At 40.0% G+C, this 18,301-nt stretch overlaps 1 protein-coding gene across 4 annotated transcripts in view; it reads left to right on the forward strand.

The window, feature by feature from the left end:
* AK9 (adenylate kinase 9) overlaps window positions 1–18,301 on the forward strand; it is a 116,588-nt gene that overhangs the window by 89,968 nt on the left and 8,319 nt on the right. For all 4 annotated transcript variants that reach the window (XM_061427577.1, XM_061427575.1, XM_061427578.1 and 1 more), the window contains 6 exons: window positions 4,698–4,904; window positions 5,235–5,453; window positions 9,704–9,917; window positions 12,393–12,594; window positions 15,699–15,845; window positions 15,952–16,172. In XM_061427577.1, the coding sequence (XP_061283561.1) occupies window positions 4,698–4,904; window positions 5,235–5,453; window positions 9,704–9,917; window positions 12,393–12,594; window positions 15,699–15,845; window positions 15,952–16,172 (1,210 nt within the window). The remainder of the gene's footprint in view (window positions 1–4,697; window positions 4,905–5,234; window positions 5,454–9,703; window positions 9,918–12,392; window positions 12,595–15,698; window positions 15,846–15,951; window positions 16,173–18,301) is intronic.

An 18,301-nucleotide genomic window follows, 5' to 3' on the forward strand; every position in this document is an offset into this window, starting at 1 on the left:
CTTATAATATCTTCTCAGGGCTGACCCTCCTGTAATCTGATTTCCATCTGTTCAAAAATAGTCTAGAAAGGGGAGGAGAAAAGAGAAATAACAGAAACTATGACTTGCTGCATGTGCAACCATGTATCCCTGCCCCCCGCCCCCCGCCAATATGCTTATGTTGTACAGAAGACTGTTGATACAGTAAAACTTAACTGTAAATCAAAACTATGCAGAAGAAGGATTGAAACACTCATTTCTTTGTCTAAAATATTTATCAGTTCAGTTCAGTTCAGTCGCTCAGTCGTGTCTGACTCTGCGACCCCATGAACTGCAGCACGCCAGGCCTCCCTGTCCATCACCAACTTCCGGAGTTCACTCAAACTCACGTCCATCAAGTTGGTGATGCTATCCAACCATCTCATCCTCTGTCGTCCCCTTCTCCTCCTGCCCCAATCCCTCCCAGCATCAGAGTCTTTTCCAATGAGTCAACTCTTCGCATGAGGTGGCCAAAGTATTGGAGTTTCAGCTTTAGCATCATTCCTTCCAAAGAAATCCCAGGGCTGATCTCCTTCAGAATGGACTGGTTGGATCTCCTTGCAGTCCAAGGGACTCTCAAAAGAGTCTTCTCCAACACCACAGTTCAAAAGCATCAATTCTTCAGTGCTCAGCTTTCTTCACAGTCCAACTCTCACATCCACACATGACCACTGGAAAAACCATAGCCTTGACTAGACAGACCTTGTTGGCAAAATAATGTCTCTGCTTTTCAATATGCTATCTAGGTTGGTCACAACTTTTCTTCCAAGGAGTAAGCGACTTTTAATTTCACGGCTGCAATCACCATCTGCAGTGATTTTGGAGCCCAAAATATAGTCTGACACTGTTTCCACTGTTTCGCCATCTAGTTCCCATGAAGTGATGGGACCAGATGCCATGATCTTCGTTTTCTGAATGTTGAGCTTTAGGCCAACTTTTCACTCTCCTCTTTCACTTTCATCAAGAGGCTTTTGAGTTCCTCTTCACTTTCTGCCATAAGGGTGGTGTCATCTGCATACCTGAGGTTATTGATATTACTCCCAGCAATCTTAATTCCAGCTTGTGCTTCCTCCAGCCCAGCGTTTCTCATGATGTACTCTGCATAGAAGTTAAATAAGCAGGGTGACAATATACAGCCTTGACGTACTCTTTTCCTATTTGGAACCAGAATGTTGTTCCATGTCCAGTTCTAACTGTTGCTTCCTGACCTGCATACAAATTTCTCAAGAGGCAGGTCAGGTGGTCTGGTATTCCCATCTCTTTCAGAATGTTCCACAGTTTATTGTGATCCACACAGTCAAAGGCTTTGGCATAGTCAATAAAGCAGAAATAGATGCTTTTCTGGAACTCTCTTGCTTTTTCCATGATCCAGCGGATGTTTGCAATTTGATCTCTGGTTCCTCTGCCTTTTCTAAAACCAGGTTGAACATCTGGAAGTTCACGGTTCACGTATTAAACCTACCCAATGTTTTTAAAAACTTCAAATATTGTTGTTTTTATTTCTAAACTTTCAATTTGGTTTGTTTTTATATTTTTTTATTTCCATCATGAAATTTCCTATATTTTCACTTCTTTTTCCTTTTCCTCATTGATCCCAGTGATAATAACTGTGATAAAGTTCTCAGCTGGTAACTCTTAACTGTGATAAAGTTCTCAGCTGGTAACTCTAGCACCTGAACTTAGTATTTAATGATTATCTTTCTTATGAGAATGGGTCACATCTCATGAGCCTTTATAGTTTCAGTAATTTTGGACTATATCCTAGAATTGTGAATGTGATATTTTGGGGATTCTGGATTCTGTTGTATGCCTTCAAAGAGGGATGGTGTTATTGTTCTAGCAGACAATTAACTTGGCAAGAGTAAACCTGCAAACTCTGTCATGCCTACGAATGGGCAGCAGTTCTGTTTATACTGTTGTAAACAGCCAATATGTGTGGGGTTTTCAGAGATTAGCCAGAGACTTGGATAATCTTTGTGAACTGATTTGTATATCCTTTGCTGGCTCTCTCAACTCTAAAGTTTTTTCTCACTCTCCAGTCCCCTGGTTGTGGCTCTCTCCCCCTGCTTGCTCCAACTGAAAGTGCTGACTCCAAAAGAATTGCACAACATGAGAATTGTGAGTTAAGTTGTATTTAGGGCAAAATGAGGAGAATAGCCTCAGATACTCTGAGAAACTGCCCCAAAGAGGTAAGGGGCAAGGCCAGTATATATGTGATTTTGGTGAAGGGGGAGTACATGCAATAAAGCACATATTTTTACAGAAGGTTCTGCTAGTCTCATGGCTACTACTAGTCAAAAGGAGCAGACATCACCATGAAGGATTTTAGTGTTTTTCTAATTATGAGGAAATGCCATCATTGGGCTCATAAAATCATCTCCTGAATATATCTGACTATCTGAAGACCTGTTCTGATAGTTTTTTCCAAAGCACAGAGTGCCTCATTTCTGGTGTTGAAGATCAGCAGCTGTAGCAGCTCATAATTTACTCCTTTTAGCAGTAGATGGTAAGTGCCAAGTCACCTTTTGTAGGTGACAAAAGACAGAGCTTTCTATCACAAACAAGTTGGAAGTCCTATTAGGTAGAGCTGGCGAGGTGAGCACAGGTCATCAGAAGCTAAGATGTCCCAGCTGGCAGTGTGGACTCACCCCACCGTACTTCCGATGTTCCTTAGCAAATCAAATTTCACCATAAAAAATTGTCAAAATACAAGAAAAAGGAAAAAGTAGTCAGAGAACCAAATGACTTCAAAATTCAAACAAAAAATAGCAAGAACTGAGAAGCACAGTCCCAACACCAAACATCTGTTGTAGTCCCAACAGAAGTCTCTCCTTCTGGGGAGAGAAAAGCCTGGGCACAGAGCAAGGAAGGGCCCTTATCTTTTCATCTTCCTCTCAGCCCTTACAAGTCCAAATCCCAGCTGCAGACTCTTTTCAAGGAAGCAGGGTCTCATCAGTTAGAAATATTCAGTTCAGTCCAGTTCAGTCGCTCAGTCATGTTCCACTCTTTGTGACCCCATGGACTGCAGCATGCCAGGCTTCCCTGTCCATCACCAACTCCCAGAGGTTGCTCAAATTCATGTCTATTGAGTCAGTGATGCCATCCAACCATCTCATCTTCTGTTGTCCCCTTCTCCTTCTGCCTTCAATCTTTCCCAGCATCGGGGTCTTTTCCAATGAGTCAGTTCTTCCCATCAGGTGGCCAAAGTATTGGAGTTTCAGCCTCAGCATGAGTCCTTCCAATGAATATTCAAGACTGATTTCCTTTAGGATGGACTGGCTTGATCTCCTTGCAGTCTTAGGGACTCTAAAGAGTCTTCTCCAACATCGCAGTTCAAAAGCATCAATTCTTCGGCACTCAGCTTTCTTTATGGTCCAATTCTCATATCCATACATGACTACTAGAAAAACCATAGTTTTGACTAGACGGATCTTTTTTGGCAAAGTAATGTCTCTGCTTTTTAATGTGCTATCTAGATTGGTCATAGCTTTTCTTCCAAGGAGCAAGCGTCTTTTAATTTCATTTCTGCAGTCACCATCTGCAGTGATTTTGGAGTCCAAGAAAATAAAGGCTCTCACTGTTTCCATTGTTTCCCTTCTATTTGCCATGAAGTGATGGCATGAAGTGATGGGACCAGATGCCATGATCTTAGTTTTCTGAATGTTGAGCTTTAAGCCAACTTTTTTACTCTCCTCTTTCACTGTCATCAAGAGGCTGTTTAGTTAGAATGATTAGGAAACATCAAATTAATCAGAAGAGTGCAGGCAAGAGATAATGAGAGGGCAAACAGCAGAGCAGGACTAGAAAGGAGGAGAGAGCTTAAGTATTCTGTCCTTGGAAATGCGAAGTGCAATAATGGGGAGTGAGGAGCAGAGGTAACTCCCAGGTTTCTGACTGGAAAGCAGTTTTCCAGTTGGGTGGGACAAGGACTACTTCAGGGCAACATGCCAGGAGACAGTGCAGGAGAATCAATACGATAGGATTCAGTTTTATGCAAATTGAACCACAGCACTTAAAGCCTATACAACACCACTTAGTATCAATATCCTGTCACAGTCTTTAATAATCATTTATCTGTTATTCTTGTGTCCTCAGATAAGCTGCAGCCTCCTCAGGGGCATGTACTATTCTATTGGAACAGTGCTTTATACAAAATGACAATAATATAATAGTTATTATAACATAATAATAGGAATAATAGCTATCATTTGCATGCTTACCAGACAGTTTTCTAAGGGCTTTGCAGGTATGAACTTATATAACTCTGCCAACAATCATGTGAGGGAGGTCCTTTCATTATTCCTGTTTTATAGATGAGGAAACTGATCTTGTCCAAGCTAACATAGGTTGGAGTGATTTATACTCTTTGAGTTGCATGGAACTTTGTTGCTGAAGACCATGAAAAGCACGTAATGTTCTGACGACCATAGCATTAACTGTTAGAAGCTAATATCTTGTCTGTGTATTTATCTAGGGATCACTGTGGTGTTAGTCTTGAAGGCATTACATTTCTGGGTACCAGATATTTGAAATTTTACTGTATCAGTTGATGAATGTTGCATATTGCATACCACACTAACCAATATCCACTTATTCCAGAATATCCCAGATGATTAGTTAGCCATGACATTTGTTCCATATTTCAGTTTTATAACAAAGGGGAATATTTTCTTCCTTAGACTGTTAGAGAAGACGAAGACATGAGTGAGGAAGAACCTGATAACAATGAAGATGATATTGATAACATTCTCGAAGATGAATTTCCAAAAGATGAGGAAGTGATGAGTGAGGAAGAGGAAGAGCAGGAAATTGATGCTCTCGAACGCCTGAGGGGTGAACTCGGAGAAAAATTTGAAGCAGATATGAGTAATTTACAAATAATACAGGTTATGACTTTTTCATAATTCAAAAATTAACATGTGAGAAGGAAACAAAAGAAATTTGGTTTATTCCTTGGTTTCTTTTTAACATTTCAAAAGAAATGTATATTTTTAGGGGTTAAGTCCCTGAGTACCACTTACAATTATAAAAACTACTTAATAAATCAAGGGCAACACGGAAACCACATAGGGTCAAAAGTTTTAGCTACCACCACAGAGTCACCTGGAAGTTTAAAAGTATTTGTTTTCTAGACTGAAGTAGTCTATGCACTGTGACTGAATACTACCAGCCTCCTTCCCACTAAAAATATTTGGTTTTATGATTTTTCTGATCAGGAAGAATTTGAGAAGTTTTTGATACCAGTAATTCTCATTAATGGATCTCGGAAAATCCACATTGTCCAATACACATTGAATACAAAACTGAAACCACTAGTAGAGAATCGTGCAAGCATTTTTGAGAAATGTTATCCAATATCATCACGCCTTGCCCAGAAAATGCTCAGCTTTACCTACAAGTATATAAGCTCATTCGGCTACTGGGACCCTGTGAAGGTAATATCAGCAAATGCATCTGAAACTCACGTTTCTTCTTTTATTTCTTTTTGAAGTATGTCTAAGAAGAAGACAGCGGATAATTTTTAAAAACTGTAAGCATTATACAGTATTCTTAAATAGCTATAAAGATATGTGTTGTTGTTTTGCCTTTCTGAAGTAGGAGAAATACTTGAAGGGTTTAAATTCCTTTCATCTATTTCTGTAGAGATAATTCAGATCCAACTTGGTTCTAACTCTGCAGCAGAGGAAGTTCGTAGTAGCAATATTTTCAAACTAGACATCTAGTGAGCTGAGCTTCAGCACTAATTTGCTATTTAGTTTTAGGCAAGCCATTTAAATTCTTTGATTCTGTTTCCTCACCTGTAAAGTGGGAGAATGCCATCAGGCCAATGTGATCAAATGCAAGAATATGAAGTCCTCTGGAAAGTGTGAGATACCAAACAAAATGTGCCTTTAATGTTCATCACAAACTTACTGCCAAGTAGAATATTTTTATGTAGTGTGGACAAACATATTTGATGTAATTGGAATTCAGTGACTTCAAATGTGGGATGATTTTCAACAAAATTTAAATAAGAACCTTCTAGCTGCTGTTCCAATCCCGGGGAGCAGAGCAGTGAACAAAACAGGCAAGGTTCCTTTTGTCATGGGCTTTATATGATAGCTGGTTTGGAGAGGATGAACAGGCAATACATGAGTAAACAAATAGGTTCTAGTCAGGTTGTATTAAGTGCTAGAAAGACAGTAAAGAAATGCCTTGTAAGGGTACACCGACCCTCTCGACCAGTGCACCTTCCTATTTCCGTCAGTGAAGTAGCACAGAAGTAGAGTGGAGAAAACATGGCTTCCGGAGTCAGACTGCCTGAGTTGAAAACCACGGCTTCCTAGCTGAGTGACCTTGGACAAATTACTGAACCTCTCTGAGCCATTCCCATTTGCATAATGGGAATAAGAATAGTTCCTACCTCACAATATTATTACAATTATTAAATCAGTTAGTTATTGGAAAGTGTTTGCAACCATGCGTGGTTTCTCGTGAGTGCTCAATTAACATAAGCTGTTATTATTAATGGGCTTCCCTTGTGGCTCAGCTGGTAAAGAATCTGCCTGCAATGCTGTTAATTCATATATGTTCATTACATATTGGTGGTTGAGTCGCTAAGTTGTGTCTGACTCTTGAGAACCCATGGGCTATAGCCTGCTAGGTTTCTTTGTCCATGGGATTCTCCAGGCAAGAATACTGGAGTGGATTGCCATTTCCTTCTCCAGGGGATCTTCCTGACCCAGGAATCGAACCCAGGTCTCCCGTATTGCAGGAGATATGTATATAATATGTATATAAAATTATATAATATACATATTTATGTGTATAAATAATACATATATAAAATATGTATAAGTAGTTCAGTTGGTAAAGAATCCACCGGCAATGCAGGAGGCCCCAGTTCTATTCCTGAGTCGGGAAGATCCCCTGGAGAAGGGATAGGCTATCCACTCCAGTATTCTTGGGCTTCCCTTGTGGCTCAGCTGGTAAAGAATCTGTCTGCAATGCAGGAGACCTGGGTTTGATCCCTGGGTTGGAAAGATCACCTGGAGAAAGGAAAAGTTAACCACTCTAGTATTCTGGCCTAGAGAATTCCGTGGACTGTATAGTTCATGGGGTTGCAAAGAGTTAGACACGACTGAGTGACTTTCACTTTTACTTCATAATATGCATGTAAAATAAATTACATGTATGTATGTATAAATACATACATTATAATAGTATAAATACATTACAATAACAATATATATAATATATACATAATATAAATATTATATTAAATATGTTTTATATATAACATATATAATAACAAAATATACAACAATAGTATAAATTATAACATTATAACAGTATACATACAACATTATAATAACAATGTTGTTATTAATATGTATTACTCTTATTGGTCACTGATAAAAAACATTTTGGAGGAAGGGATCCAAAATAGAGCAATATGCATATTACTTGAAACCTTCTTGGTTGATACTGATACAGTCATTTTCAGTTTTACTTAATTGTTATATTAATATCTTCTTTACCTTAACCATAAGGGTGTCAAGAGAAATCTTTTTAAATATCATGCTAAAATATAGAAACATTATGACAAGTCCCTCCATAAATAATCAGATAAAATTAAGCATGTATTAGGATCATTTAGCGGAGAAGGCAATGGCACCCCACTCCAGTACTCTTGCCTGGAAAATCCCATGGATGGAGGAGCCTGGTAGGCTGCAATCCATGGGGTCGCTAAGAGTTGGACATGACTGAGTGACTTCGCTTTCACTTTTCACTTTCCTGCATTGGAGAAGGCAATGACAACCCACTCCAGTGTTCTTGCCTGGTAAATCCCATGGATGGAGGAGCCTGGTGGGCTGCCGTCTATGGGGTCGCACAGAGTCGACACGACTGAAGCGACTTAGCAGCAGTAGCAGCAGGATCATTTAGAAAGCTTTTGAAAAATCACAGTCACACCCTAACTGTCTCTTTGAGATGGGCAAGAGAGGGGAAGAAGCAGGCAAAGTCCGAACCCTATTCAAGGGCCCATGTCTGAACATAATTAGGACTGCACAAAAATGTCTTGTGAATAAATGAGTGCATGGTCATAGGAAGGCTTTAAGCATATAAATAATCATTTTTCAGGGCTGTTGGGAATCTTTCCAGGTCCTGACAATTTGATGTTTCAGATTTGATGACACCTTGGGTATTCTGACCTATAGAAGAGAAAGATACATGGTAGATATTTTGGGAAATAGCAGAAACCATTGCAAGAATTCATAGTTAATTTGGGAATTTGAAATGGAATCATTAAACTTTCAGCTTTTCTTTTACTACCAAACATAAGAAATAGAGCAGACATTCCCACCCCATCCCTAAGCTTCTTCTTATCCCTAGCACTTACACTCAGCCATGAACATCACTCCAGCCCCAAAATGATGATGCTGATAACTCCATTTACCTGTGACAACTGACCTGGTGTAACACTAGGTGTGTGTGATAGTCGCTCAGTTGTGTCCGACTCTTTGCAACCCCATGGACTGTAGCCCACCAGGCTCCTCTGTCCATGGAATACTCTAACTCTAGGGGAGAAGCAATATTACCACACCATTGCCCACCTACTCTGTCAAGTCCAGGGATAACTGATGCTGGGCCATCTGATGATATAAAAAAGATATCCATTAATTACCCATTTATCATCATTACCAGTGCAAAGACGTGAGACCAGTCCTTCCTCTCCATTCCATACCAATACGTTAGGCTGCTGTTTTGGTGTATTTTTCCCTTTTGTGGCCACTATTCATATTTATGTGAGTGGGATTTTGTCTGTATAAAAATGTAAAAGAGAAGTCAGTGAGATCTGTCTGACCAGTATACTCCCAAAGATATCCCAGGACTCCACCTGCCATATTGGGATACCATGCTGCCATATTGGAATACCACATACTTTAGCCTATCCATGCTGTCTTACTGGAATGACATCTTTGGACAGCAAATTAGAATTCTGTATTAGTCTGCATATGTTACCATATTGGAATACCACAGACTTTGTGATTTAGATGACAGAAATGTATTTTCTTACTGCTCAGGAGGCTGGAGTCCAAGATCATGGTGCCAGCAGGGGTGGTTTTTCTGGTGTGTCTCACTGTGGCCATTCCTCACTGGGTCCTCAATGCTTTTCCTTTGTGCTCATGCACTCCTGGTGTCTCTCTTCTAAGGACCCCAGTTCTCTTAGATTAGAGCCCCATTCTTATAACCTCATTTAACCTTTGTCATCTCCTTAAAGGTCCTGTCTCCAAATATAGTCACTTTGAGGGTTAGGGCTTCAAACCATGATTTTAGGAAGGCACATTTCCATACACAACACCACCTTAGGAATGGACCTGTTTGTGTAGATAAATTGGCCCATGAATATATCCGAACACCTTTACACACCTTGGCAGAAACATTCAGTATACACTAAACACATTATAAAGGAAGTAGAACTATAATTGTCAGAAACTGAAACCCATTAAAGAAAAACATTTATTGCATGTGAGTGTAAAATAACTTGTTCTTTTTACACAGTTTTTTAATACCAATATTCAATTATAATTAGTTTTCTTGTTCTATAAGAAAGATTTTACAAATTTGTTCTTAGAAATATATTTTGGGGAAATGCTGTTTAAAATAAGGCTAATTTGTTAATTCAATTGTGTATATATTGCAGCTACATGAAGGAGAGACCATCAAACCAGTAGAAAATTCAGAGAATCCACTTCATCCTATAATCCATCGTCAGTATATTTATTTTTTATCTAGTAAAGAAACTAAAGAAAAATTTATGAAGAATCCAATCAAATATATCTGCCAACCCAAACCTAAGCCTACTATCCCCATTAGGATTGCAATTCTGGGGCCTCCAAAATCTGGAAAAACTACAGGTAAGGGTGTGTCTGCCTTTGCTATCCTTAAGCATACAAGAATCTCCTGAAAACGAGAACTATTTTTTTTAAGAAACTATCAAAACTGACTCAGTAAGAGGCAGAAGAACTAAACAGACCAATAACCACTGAAGAGAAGGCATTCAAAAATATAGCCCCACTCCAAAACAGGCCACAATCAAATGGTTTTAGAGGGAAATTATGTCAACCTTTCAAAAATTAAAAATTCAAGAGATACTTCCTGTGATTTTATAAGCTTTTCCAGAGCAAGGGAAATGAAAGTAAGCTGTCCAATTTATTTTCAGTTTTTTTAAAATAATTAAAAAGGTATAAATACAAATTCATTTTTAAGTATGACCCTGATATAAAAACTAAACAAAGATAATATAAGAAAAGAAATTACAAACTAATATTATTTATATATATAGTCAAATAATAGTATATTAAGATTTTATTTGATTAAAATTATATTTAAAATTTATAAATATAATCTACTATATTAATAAGTTAAAGAGTGAAAATTCATTATCTTAATCATTGCTGATAAAGGCATTTAGTAAACTATAATGTTTGAATTTTCTATATATTTTTTAAAGCAAGTAGTCCAACAATAGGTGAGTGTGGTATTTCAAAATTACATGATAATCACATGAGTAGTGGTTGGTCACAATGAGAATAAAATGGGAAAGGATAGATACCAGAAATATTTAAAAGGAAAACAGCAGGACTTAATGACTGATGGCATAGAAAATGAAAGGGAGGGATTAGGTCAAATACTGATTTGTCACCAGAAATAATAAAAGAGAGTTTCGTGTTTTAGCTCTTTAGATGGAAAGTGTATTTTAATGTACATTGACATTCAAAATAAGATCCTCCAACACAGCAAAAAGTAACATGTATACAGTACAATCAGATTTCTTGGTCTTTGTCAAAATAGAGGCTAATTTTTTTTAACAGAATCCCAAATTGTAAAAGTTTGTTTTTATAGCTGAAAAATAATGGGTCTGACCCTAGTGTTTGTGGCAAAGTTGAGATGAAGGCTTCTGCAGCCCTCACAGGGGCATCCCTCCCAGTGGCCCTAACTGTGGCCAGTTAACCTGCATTCCCCATGGGACCAGGTGAGTCTCAATGTCCTCTACACACGCTGTCTCCAGTGTCCTCTATACACCCTGTCTCCAGACCATGATGAGGCAAGGTTTGTAGACTCCATCAGAGCACACCTGCATTTAACAGTAACTGGAAACCACTGGACTTCCCAGGCGGCGCTAGTGGTAAAGAATCTGCCTGCTGATGCAGGAAACATCAGAGACGGGTTCAATCCCGGGGTTGGGAAGATCCCCTGGAGGAGGGCATGGCAACCCGCTCCAGTATTCTTGCCTGGAGAATCCCCACGGACAGAGGAGCCTGGAGGGTTACAGTCCATAGGATTGCAAAGAGTTAGACACGACTGAAGCAACTGAGCATGTACACACACAGAAGCCTAATCTATGGCCTCACGTAGCAGAAGCAGAGGCTGTGGCCGAGTCCTCTTTCAGCCAGTGGCAACATCTGTGTGCCCTTGGACAAACCATTCCATTTCAGTGGGCTGCAGTTCTTTCACCTGTAAAAGTGGAATTTCAGTACCCACTCTCCACACTTGATGGAATAGTTGAAAGTATCAAATAAAGTCACAGAAGAAATACTGCCTTATAAACTGTAAATTATTAATAAAGTGTCAGATACACCACTATCACCACTATAATTTTTAGAAAATAAATTTAAAAAATTATGTCCTAGAGGCTTGAGTGCACTTAATTGTATAGGGTAAGTTATCCTGATTGCAGCCTGAAGTCATAAGTGTATAGATAGGGAAATGGGTTAACCCAATGACACAAGAACATTGAATTGTTATTTTGGATATAAAAAGACCAAATATTAATAGTACACACAGGATGCCTTATAAAGCTCTCAAATTTTTTGCTACCTTGTACAGAAGGAAAAAACACTTAAATGGTTTGGTTATGGAAAAACCTAACATAGTTGGCTCATTAACCAGATCTGTCAGCCACATACCTGAAGTGCTAATAATGACTGACCTTTGAATAGTATTAATTCAATGAAGTGAAGTGAAAGTGTTGGTTGCTCAGCCATGTCCGACTCTTTGCAACTCCATGGACTGTAGCCCACCAGGCTCTTCTGTTCATGGAATTCTCTAGTCAAGAATACTGGAGTGGGTAACCGTTCCCTTCTCCAGGGGATCTTCGCGACCCAGGGATTGAACTCGGGTCTCCAACATTGCAGGCAGATTCTTTACCGTCTGAGCCACCACCAGAGAAGCCCATTAATTCAATAAAATGTAGCTATTTTAATTTTTGAAATTTCTTTGAGGAATGTGAAGATTAACTTGCTGTTGTTGTCAGTTAACTAGAATCTGAAACCAAGGTTAACAGATGGGTTTGTGAAACAGAATAAGTTTAAAATTTTAATGTTTTTCAGTTGCCAAAAAGATTTCAAGTGAATATGGCTTAAAGCGTTTGTCGATAGGAGATGCTTTGCGTTATGTATTAAACAACCAACCAGACACAGAGCTGGCACTTATGCTAAATTGGCATCTTCATAAAGGAATGACGGCACCTGATGAACTGGCTATTCAGGCCTTAGAATTATCTCTGATGGGAAGTGTATGTAATACCGCAGGGTAAGTGGGGGCCATAGGGGTGGGAGAGAGTGGGAGGGAGTTAAATCTTTAAGAAATTACTCATTGGAATTAATTAAAACACCTTAAACAGAGTTTAAAGCTCTTGTAAAGGGTGTGTGATCTGCTTCTTAAAGTCTGGGCACCGATATGGTTGCATATTAATAATTTAATTTTCGGTCAGGCTAAAATTCAGCTTAAACACTCACAGGCCAACTTCACTCCCTGCAGCAACTCCTGAGTTGTCCCAAAGTCTCCAGGTTTACACAGTCTATAGGAGACCCATGTGACTTCTATAGCCCAGGAGAACTTCTCACTGCCCGATGGAGTGTTGAAGGTGTGGCCTTCCCCTTCCCCCAGATGGTACTGGTCCAATGGAGACAGTCTCTCACCAGTCCAGTCTCTGCACAGGTAGCAGCGCCCCTCCCTTAATGCTGCGTTTGGACAGGAGAGCCCTGTGCTTGAACTGGTCTTCAGTTTACACTCCTCCACTCAACCATGACTTCCCCAGCTCACATCCAGTAGAAAGGAAGCGTGTTAGTCTCTCAGTCGTGTCAGAGTTTTTTGCGACCCCATGGGCTGTAACCCGCCAGGCTCCTCTGTCCATGGGATTTCCCAGGCAAGAATACTGGAGTGGATTGCCATTCCTTTCTCCAGGGAATCTTCCTGACCCAGGGATTTAACCCGGGTCTCCTGCATTGCAGGCAGATTCTGAGCCACCAGAGAAGCCCTCAGGGAAACCACCCAGTAGTAAAAGCCCATAAAACCTAAGGCCCTGCTCTTGAGCTCAGGTCATTGACTTAAAATCTTGCTGAGTCACGCAAAGTTGTTTTCTATCAGGAACCTCCTTGCCCTTCCCTACCACTGGTCCTTAATCAAGTCCGTATCAGTTCTCCTAATTCCTGTTATGGTGGGGAGCAGATTCTGGAGTGTCGAGTATCCACCCCCACCCACAACCCCATCCCACCAAACCCCCCCATCCCCCCTGCAGAGAAAGTCCTGGGACTTTCTAGCAAATTGAGTTACCTCCTTCCTGAAATTCAACTTTGCATACAAGAGATCTTACTGAGGGCTACTGTGGACTCACAAAAGTTTTATTTCACTTTAATACCAGGACAGTGACTGCCCAGTCACCCTGAATTTCCCTAATCCCGAGGGCCTCTCAAGTGATTCTTCACAGGACAAAGAAGTTGAGCCATTAAAAAACCAACAATGGCAGCTGCATACATTCTCTAGTTGGCTTTCGGGCTCTGTTAATTAATAGTCCTCTCTGCCATGGGATGTAGGACTAGTTAGTGCCTAAGTCTGGAGAGCACCAAGGTAAGATGAACCAGCCCTTCCTGGTGACCAGCAGCCAGTATGCCCAACTTGGCCCCACAGAGTCGGTTTCCTGACTTAGAAATTTGCAGATAGCCTTCATTCATCCTGTCAGTTTGCTGATGACACTCTTTAGCTTAGTCTGTTGGACTAACAAATTCTGTATTATTTCTGCCTAGAGGATTGATGGGTCCAGATGGAATGGTTCTCTCCAGAGACCACAGGGCTCTCTCACCAGCTCTTCATCTCCCCTTCCACACCCAGCCTCCTTATAGAATTTTACTAGAAAATCAAGTTTAGAACACAATGTTTCCCATATTTGCTTAATCTCTTGCTAAAATACTATCAATTATGCAGGGCTTTTTTTAAATTTTAAAACACTTTAATGTACTTAAAATCTTGATTTACAAGACATCTTATCTTACACTGACCTTTCTGTACAAAAAATTTTACACAATTTGCTACAAAACTACAATATTAAGATCAGAGTTGGGTAATTCTTCCCATGCCAGGCATTCTATTATAAGGAATGTGAATTAATCTGCTAATTGCTTTACACACTTGATCTACAATCTTTAAGATAAATCTAAGGGTTAAATAGGGCTTCCCTGTTGGCTTAACTGGTAAAGAATTCGCCTGCCAATGCAGGAGACACAAGAGACGCAGGTTCAATCTTGATCCTGGGGTCAGGACGATCCCCTGGAGAAATAAATGGGAACTCGCTCCAGTATTCTTGCCTGGAAAATCCCACGGACAGTGTAACCTGGCGGGCTACAGGCAATGAGGTCGCAAAGAGTTGGACATGACCAAACATGGGCATACACACACAAGGGTTAAATATCATTATTTCACTATTCTATTTAGTATTTACTACTTTACTGAAAACTGAGGCTCAGAGAGGTCAGACCCAGTTTCAAATTTAAGTCTGTGTGCCTCTGAAACCTATACTCTTCCCACTGTCTCATGCTTAGACTCAAGTGCTCTGTGCTGTGCTTAGTTGCTCAGTGTTCTGACTCTTTGTGACCCCATGGACTGTAGCCCTCCAGGCTCCACTGTCCATGGCGATTCTCCAGGCAAGAATACTGGAGTGGGTTGCCATGCCCTCCTCCAGGGGATTTTCCCAACCCCGGGATCGAACCCAGGTCTCCTGTATTGCAGACAGATTCTTTACTGTCCGAACCATCAGGGAAGCCCAAGAATACTGGAGTGGGTAGCCTATCCCTTCTCCAGGGGATCTTCCTGACCCAGGAATTGAACCGGGACCTCTTGCATTGCAGGTGGATTCTTTATCAGCTGAGCTGCCAGCGAAGTCCCTCTTCCCACTGTTTCATGCTTAGAATAATAGCACCAATTAAATAACACAAGGTTCAAGGTATTATGTGTAATATCTCTCAAAGTCCATCAAAGTCTAGCTCTATGATGCTAAGTATATGAGTCAGAGCTGTGTCTGTATGTATGCAGCCCTCTTCTGGCTCTTGGGCTGACTGGGATTAAAAATACAGAGACAAAGGGAGTTCTCTGGTGACCTAGTGGTTAGGATTCCAAGCTTTCACTGCCAGGGCCCAGGTTCAGTCCCTGGTTGGGGAACTGAGAGCCCACAAGCTGCAAAGTACAGCCTCCTAAAAATATATATGTATATATATAGAAGAGGGCAAGGTGACAAGGTAAATCAAGTTCCGTAAGGAATGGTATGGGGCTAATCCTAAAGACAGACTTTTTCTGGAAGACAGAAAGGAAGGTCTGAGAGTAAAGAAATCTGGAATTTTAATTTTCATATTTCTCCTTACTAGTGTTGTCATTGATGGATATCCTGTAACTAAGTATCAAGTGAGTCTCTTAGAAGCTAGGTCAATCATCCCCATGATTATCTTTGAGCTGGATGTGCCTTCCAAAGAGGTTTTCAGAAGATTGCTCCTGGAAAAAAAAAAGGAGTCAAGGTAATGTATGTGATGAAAACAATGATAAAAGAGTGAACATTAATAATCCAGAAGAAGCAGCAGGTTTTTGACAGCTTTTTCCATTTCTTTTCTGTTCCTCTCTTAGTTTGCCTTATCCATTGCACAACAGCTCACAGATTATAGCTGTCAAGAACTCAAGGTACCGCAAAAATATTGGTGAGATTAGGCAATATTATGAAGTACAACATCAGAACTGGTATGTGATTGATGGCTTTCACAGCAAATGGTGGATATGGAATGAAGTCATTAAGAAGGTTAAAATGGTGAATAAATACATGCAGATATATATGGAAAGAATAAAAGCAGGTAAGAAGACCTATAACTCTAAAAACAAAAAAATGTGAATTTGAAGTCTACGCATGCCTGACTCATGTTGCCATAATTCATTCAATTTGAACATTTGTTCCCTTAATCAGTATTTAATGAACCTTAGTCAGTATTTTAAATGCATATTATTTCCAAATTATTGTGGGCATGTACATTTGTTCTAATAAATGACTGCCTCTACTCAAGCTGTCATATACTGAATGTCCATGTGAACCTATTACATAAAACAATACATGGTCTCTCACTAGAAGAGTTTATAATGTTTGGAATGCCACATAAGAAGCTAGTTTCAAGAATGGTAGTTATATGAGGGGAGGGGTCTGTGGTGTGACACTTGGCAAAGTTTTGTTTAGGAATCTAGAATTAGTTACTGTGAACTATTTACATAATAAAATTGTATTATTATATAAATGTTGATTGTCTTAAAAAATATTACTTGAACACAGAATTTTTTTTAATCTATATTTGGAATCCATGAAAGAAAATGATTGTATACTCCTAGAAGTTTCTTCATTTTTCTCCAAAAATACACAAAACAGACAGAAAGTTATCAAAAAAAAAAAAAAGAAAGTTATCTAGAACTCATGTCTCTAAAAAGAACGATGACACCAAAGACTTTGTCTGGAGGGGTTTCACAGACATCTGATGACTTTGACTTTGGAAAATAGGGAGAAGGTACTTGGAGGTATGAGGGATCAACGTGACAAAGAGAATATTGTACAAGGGAAAATGCAGTGAGGATTCTGATCATAATGGCATCATTGAATCTTGATTTGCTTCATTATTTGGGCATCCCCAGTATCTCTGGTTCTGTTTGCCTGCAGATTATAAGGCTTGAAGATAAAAGTGCAAGTGAAAAGATAAATGAGTTTTAGAAACCCACTCCCAATAAGTTCTGGATAGCATCACACTAGTAAAACATTCCACAGCTGACTTGGAAAGAAAAACTTGTGCCTCATTCATCTTATTGTTACCCTGCTTCACCCTTCTTGCCTCAGACTTGGTTGCCTGAGAAGAGACTCAGGATGAAAAGCTGTGTGCAGAATCTTTATCAGGAAGTACTCTCAAAAGTGGGCTTCCCAGCTGGCACAGTGGTAAAGAATCTGCCTGCCAATGTAAGAGTCACAGGAGATGTGGGTTCAATCCCTGGGCTGGGAAGATGCCCTGGAGGAGGAAATGGTGACCCACTCCAGTATTCTTGTCTAGATAATGCCCATGGGCAGAGGAGCCTACTGGCCTACAGTCCACAGACTCGCAAAGAGACATGACTGAACATGCATGACACTCAGGAGTAGAGTTGACAGATTAAGCAAATAAAAATATAGGATACCTAGTTAAATGTAAGTTTCTGATAAATGACAAATAATTTTTTAGTCTAAGTATATCCCAAATGTGGTATGAGACATTTCATACTAGAAACTGTTCATTGTTTATCAGAAATTCAAACTTAATGGGGCATCCTGTGCTTTATCTGTCAACTCTAATAGGGAGAGACACCGAGGCTAGTAGACCTGGCAGAGGGAGACACTAGCCTGCAGTGTGGTGGAAACAGAGGCTTTGGTAGGCCCTACAGGGAAGCACTGCCGCTGGGATGGACCTTGAGAATTTCCCAAACTGAGGGGAGAGGCCAGGCTTTATATCCTCGCATTGACTTGTATAAAGGTCACTCTGGGAGGGAGTATATACTGAACAGGGGCAAGTCCCAGTGCAACTACGAGCCATCAACACAGATATTTTCAGCAGCTGGGGGATGGGTGCATCAGCCCTGATGAGGGATCTTCATGGAGCACCACGGTATCCACCATGTTATTCCAGATACACATGCCTCTGCCTGGAAGAGTTTAATTAAAACTGTCCTCCTACTTTTCTGCTTCACCATCTACCTGGTAATCTGTATCTGACTGTTTGAATTTAGTGTTGATTTAGTGACCAATTTATTCTCACTAATGAGATAGAGCAAGGTCAGGACCAGAAAACCAGAGATTCCTTCTCATTCTGTCGCATTCCAGAAAAAGATAGATAGACATTGTCAGATGTCATCAAGAATACCCCAAGAATCAGAAAAAGACATTTGAGTGTCTTTTAAGACTTGAAATGATTTGATTCTA

This window comes from Bos javanicus, chromosome 9 (genome assembly GCF_032452875.1).
Source record: "Bos javanicus breed banteng chromosome 9, ARS-OSU_banteng_1.0, whole genome shotgun sequence".
Classification (NCBI taxonomy): domain Eukaryota; kingdom Metazoa; phylum Chordata; class Mammalia; order Artiodactyla; family Bovidae; genus Bos; species Bos javanicus.